At 37.9% G+C, this 5,336-nt stretch overlaps 1 protein-coding gene across 5 annotated transcripts; it reads right to left on the bottom strand.

Annotated features, from left to right (window-relative positions):
- LOC122080282 (serine/threonine-protein kinase Nek5-like) lies at window positions 1–1,933 on the bottom strand. Of its 5 annotated transcripts, none has more exons than XR_006140662.1 (4): window positions 1,669–1,933; window positions 1,485–1,536; window positions 1,066–1,313; window positions 66–500 (listed from the first exon to the last, which is right to left on the bottom strand). XR_006140662.1 is itself a non-coding variant. In XM_042647233.1 (3 exons), exons 1-3 carry the CDS (start codon window positions 1,821–1,823, stop codon window positions 1,082–1,084), a joined length of 453 nt encoding a protein of 150 aa, XP_042503167.1. In that variant the 5' UTR covers window positions 1,824–1,933; the 3' UTR covers window positions 522–1,081. The 5 variants fall into 5 exon arrangements, 1 of the variants encoding a protein (XP_042503167.1); XR_006140661.1 differs by having other exon boundaries at window positions 66–290; window positions 392–500; window positions 1,066–1,536; XR_006140663.1 differs by lacking the exon at window positions 66–500 and adding an exon at window positions 1–28 and having other exon boundaries at window positions 1,066–1,536.
- Between the last annotated feature and the right edge of the window lie 3,403 nt (window positions 1,934–5,336).

Here is a 5,336-nt window from a genome sequence, read left to right on the forward strand (position 1 = left end):
CGATCCACTTCCATAAAATATGTCCCATCTACAAATCAAAAGTTTCCTTTTAATTAAAAAAAAAAAAAAAAACCAATAGAACATTACAAGTAAATAATTTAGGAGGAAGTAAGTACGAGCAAATCAAAGGAATGCGCAAGAAAAGGCAATCTATGAGTACCAAGCATTAGAACAAATGCTAGGATTCCTCTTTCTAAAGCAAATTGTATTTGTGGTTTATGTGAAACTCTTGGAGCAAATGAGAGGGTAAAAATATCGTCCTTAATAAGGTAACCCCCAAAGCTTGCAACCTACATGAAAACCAAATTATGCAATTTTCTTTTTAATTACATGGACTTCTAAATTTAAATACAAATAAAAATTTGAAGACAACTAAGTAAACAATACCTACCCCACATCCATATCTAGGCTTGTCCTCAAAATTCCTCCACTTATAGGAATGTATTGCCCAATTTTCTCATTGTATTGAATGGCCCCGTCAGGAAACATTGTTCCACCACCTGAAAAACAAAGTATGTCTTCTTTCGTTTAGCCCTGGTGGCCCTTCCTATCGGCAATTTTATTGTGTGGCAACCAGCATGTTGTGCTGCCATAGCTGCTTGTCTAGGACAATTTTTAAGGAGCAAGACCTGTAATTAACCTAAATAGAGAAACATCAAGTATTGACATCCTCTATAACCAAGTGGGAGGGACGAAAATATTTCAACATTTGATAAGTGTTGAAACTATATGGATAACATCATTTATTCATTGCCTAAAAATAAAAGGGAAAATATTTTCTATGTAGAGGTGAACAAAACAATGCAGGTAATCTACCAAGTTCTTCGGTTAAACCCACCAATGAATACCATATGCTAGCACTTTGGTAAGTAAAAATCTAGCCATGGTAAAATATAGGTTTCCTTCTCAATGCAAAGGTTTGTCGAGGTTAAAGCATAGTCTAGTGACTTTACCAATCATCAGAAATCAAAAGCATAAAATACATTCCCTTCTCAATAATCCAGGTTAGACAAACTCATCTATATGTTGGTCTGCACATGTATGTGGTTGTGTAGAAGCGCATACCATGTGTTGTGGCCTCTTAGGTTAAAGTGTATGAGGCAAGTGTTTGACCAATTGGGCCATAGTCCATTCCATCATCAGTTGAAGCCATATCTGTGTCAGAAGCCTCAAAATCACAATTGACTATCAATTCTGTCATGCTTTTCTCGCTTGCTGTTAAGCTATCTTTATCACTACTAGAACTGTTTCTACTTTGGCTTTCAACAAAGCTCTTGTCAGCATGATGTGTAGTGCAGTGGAGTTTGGTTTCTCTGGTGAACAAGCACTAGAAGGATTAGAAGATATATGGTATAGATCAACATATGGCTACAAATACGGGTATGTTACAAAATCAGATGCCTGATCAATGTTTAAATATTCATTGTTATTCTCTATGAGGAATATAAGTTTTGAACTTCACTAAGAATCTGGGAAAGCCTTACACTTGGTCGATGCTCTGGGTTCTCCCTCAGCATGCTCTTGATAAGTGATTTCCTACAGAAATTTACAATTTACGGATTCTATTAATGAAGTCCAAAGATGACATCAATCAGGCTATCTACTTCTCAACAATTTATTAAACGACAATGGGGGAAAATCAGAGGCACTGAGAATACTCAGACTTACAATGTAGAGTAATAGCACGCAGGCAAAGGACCCATGGATGAACGGTCTATCTTACTTATCAGTCCAGCCATATCACCCAACCACATGTATTGAACCAATATAATTAGATGTTCTTGTAGAAATAAACTGAACCAAAACAAGATGGAAGACTTCATCTGATGCAAAATAAAGCTTTTTAAGAGGGTTTAAAGAACTAGAAGGGTTCAAGTCACTGCATAATGGTATTTAGTGCTTAATGATATAGAACAAAATTAAAACTTGAGAATCAACTGATGATTTTTTAAATTAACAAATTGATTTCAAAATGAAAAGTATCATAATGGTGTTCTCAAACACAAAAGACGATATATAAGGTCAGAATTATCTCAGATAATCAATGAGCATATTGACTTTGCTGGGAAGCCAACAAGAAGCACAAACCACAAGCAAGTCTCAAGGAAAAGTTAAACTAACTTCCATGGTCAATAATCATGAAACATTTAGCACAGGAAACATCAGAAATGTTTTGTTTTCTTTAATTCATATAAAATAAATTTCTCGTGAAAACAAAGGATTTTATTGAATTGAAGAGGTGGTTTATTCATCAATGAAAATTGCCATTTCCTCTCCATATTAGGTTAGTGTCCAAGGGTCCTTCCAAACCTTGAATGTTCATCCCAGTCCAACCCGGATAGGAATTCCTTATGGGATAGCATCTGATTGAATCCCTTCTTAATGCCTGCCTTGGGAAACTGGAATATATATTCCAATATCTAGTCGAACATCCACAATGAAAGTAGCATAAGTAATAGATAAATTGAGAAAAGTACAGAACATAGCTGTCTAGGCATCGCTTAGGCACCTTTTGTTTGAGAGATGTATCTTTATGTTTTCAAGATAACTTATCCATCAATTGTTTACAACATGACTTAAAATCAAAAGCAGACTAGAAGAGGCTTTTATGTGCAAGTAAATAAGAAGCTTCAGGAGTCTCAAAAACATAGTGATGGGAAGTTTGAAGGATGGTGGATTGATTATGATGCAAAACAAAAATAGATCAAACCCTATCTTGATAAGGAGGAAACTTGTAAATGGATTTAAAAGTAGACCCATTCTGATGCAACACAAAGTATTACCTAAGGAACTCCAAATATAATGAATCCCAAGAGGATAAGGCAGGAATGAGTAGGCAAGCATCACATGAAACCACCTAACAATCCTATGAGACCATTCACGTATGCAGAAGTGAGCAACCATCCAAACCTTTTTTCGCCTTCAGAAAATAGATCAAACGCTACCTTGAATTCGAGTTCCCTCCTTCACAATTCATTATTGCTTCCTGTTGGATTGTATCATAGCTGCTTCGCAAACTCCCACGGTGGTAGGTGCCTGAAGCGTTTTCCCGCCCGTTTTGTACTTTATGCATTCTGACATAAATACCCCCCCCCCCCTTTTTTTTTCTAACGATTGCAGATTGCAGTGACGATCGTTTCAACTTTCATGAACCATTTTTCTGTACGGCCTCGTTCCGATCCGCTTCCTTTCTGCCCTAATTAGAAAGCCTAATCTGTGCGTGGATGTTCCTAAAAGTGGAGAAATGAGGAGAAAATCCAGATCCAAGAAACCACATCTTCAGTATATATCTCTTCATTAGAATAGTAGAATACAACAAAAGTAAAGGTACTCATCTCATCGTCAGCGATGCGATCTGATAAATGAATCCGCCTCCGTGGTTCTGCCACCGTCGTACTCGTTCGTCTGTCTCTACCGCCATACAGTTCTACGATCTCCAGGATCGTCTGGGCTACGATCAACCCAGCAAAGCAGTGGAATGGCTAATTAAAGCAGCTGCGGACGCCATTGCTGATCTTCCTTCTCTTAGCAGTGCCTTTCCGGAGATCCCCCGGCCAAGCGATGAAAGGAGGTCCAGTGCCTCACAGCCAAGGTTTGATCTGGCGGAGCGATGAAAGGAGTTCCAGTGCTGATCTTCCTTCTCTTAGCAGTGCCTTTCCGGAGACCCCCAGGTCAAGCGATCTTCCTTCCCTTAGCAGTGCCTTTCGGGAGACCCCCAGGCTGAGCGATGAAAGGAGTTCCAGTGCTGATCTTCCTTCTCTTAGCAGTGCCTTTCCGGAGACCCCAGGCCAAGCGAAGAAAGGAGTTCCAGTGCATCACAGCCAAGGTTTGATCTGGCTGAGCACGAGCCATAATTGGCGATGGATCTTTGCATTGTAAATACAAGGGGGAAAGAAGAAATCCGAGCATATTTGGCGATGGATCTTTGATCTACCCTCTTTCTCTCTGGGTTATCTCCTTCCACAGCACTCCTTCTCTCCCACGATCCTCTCTGCTTCTCTTTGCCCCGCTTTCCCCCTCCTCCCCTGCCATCTCGTTCTTCTCCTGCTCTGTCCTGTTCGGCTTTCTCTGTTAAATGAAACCTGGAGTTCGAAATAAATTTCCAATTTTCAGATGTAAAAATGAAATAAATCTTAGGCTCTATTGATTCCCTACGGCTATAAAATTTGAATTTGATTTTCAGACGTAAATCTTAGGCGATATGGATTCCAAACGCTCAGAAAGTTTGAAAGATGATTTTGCATGTAAGTCTTTCAGTAATGGATACCAAACGGCCAGAAAGTTAAAAAGGCAATTTCTTGGCAAATCTTTCGGCATATGGACACGTGACTTCCGAGCAAATCTTTCACGCGGTATGGATTTTTTTTTTTTTTTATCAGATTTAAGATTTCACGCGGCATGGATACTAAACGGTCGAAAAAAACAAAAAACAAAAACGAAAAACAAAAACAGAAGGGAAGAGATTCTGTACATTTTTGTTTAACTTGACCATCGAGCACGGTCCAAACAAAGCGTAAGACGGTAAGAGGACGACATCGCTACATCCCGACTGGTTTTTTTTTAGGTAAAACTACATTGAACTGTCACGTTCATTGAAAAGTTGAAACCATTCGTCTGATCCTTTGTCGCATAATTAAATTTGTATGATTGGATTTCTAGTGCTTTGATCATATATTATTTTAAGAAAATGAATAATATTTAGCCATATGGCTTTTCTTTCTTTTTTTTTTTTTTTTTTTTTTGGATAATGGCCATGTGGCCCCTGAATCCATGGGTAAAGGTTTGCGAAATTATCATCCCACGCTCTTTGAATTAGAAAATTCCATTGATACACTATGTGCGTGCTACACGACCATGTATGCATCTATCTCCCACCCACTATTTTACTATCTCAATTACGATGATATAGAATTCTAAATCTTTTATTTAAAAAAAAAAAAAAAAGTAGTGGTGAAGTTTGTGCATGTTGTCCACTCCAAGCTCAGGTTGGCTAATTGTGGGTTTGAGTTGACACACCTTGCTATCACTTGTTGGTTTTGCGGAAACACTGTTTGTCATATGGGGCTTTGGTATAAGGGCTATATATGATGAGTATCATGGAGTACCTTTTTTTCATTATAAAAAAAAAATGAAAACCGAAACCATTTACCGAAATCAAACTAAACCGTTTTACACCAAAACTGTGAAACCATTTATTAAATGGTTCGATTTTGGTTTTAAAGTTTAACACATTGTTAAACTCGTTTAAATAAATGGCTAAACCGATTAACATAGATGTTTATTCGATGTTGTAATTTACATTTATTTCACTCAAAATTTTAAAGGTAAATAAGTTG

Source organism: Macadamia integrifolia, chromosome 5 (genome assembly GCF_013358625.1).
Source record: "Macadamia integrifolia cultivar HAES 741 chromosome 5, SCU_Mint_v3, whole genome shotgun sequence".
NCBI classification, from domain to species: Eukaryota; Viridiplantae; Streptophyta; class Magnoliopsida; order Proteales; family Proteaceae; genus Macadamia; species Macadamia integrifolia.

Coding starts and splice junctions, on each gene's coding strand:
- LOC122080282 (XM_042647233.1), bottom strand. CDS start 1,823: ATGAAGTCTTCCATCTTGTTTTGGTTCAGTTTATTTCTACAAGAACAT. Junction 1,537..1,668: donor GCGTGCTATTACTCTACATT/GTAAGTCTGAGT, acceptor AAATTTCTGTAG/GAAATCACTTATCAAGAGCA. Junction 1,328..1,484: donor ACCCAGAGCATCGACCAAGT/GTAAGGCTTTCC, acceptor TAATCCTTCTAG/TGCTTGTTCACCAGAGAAAC.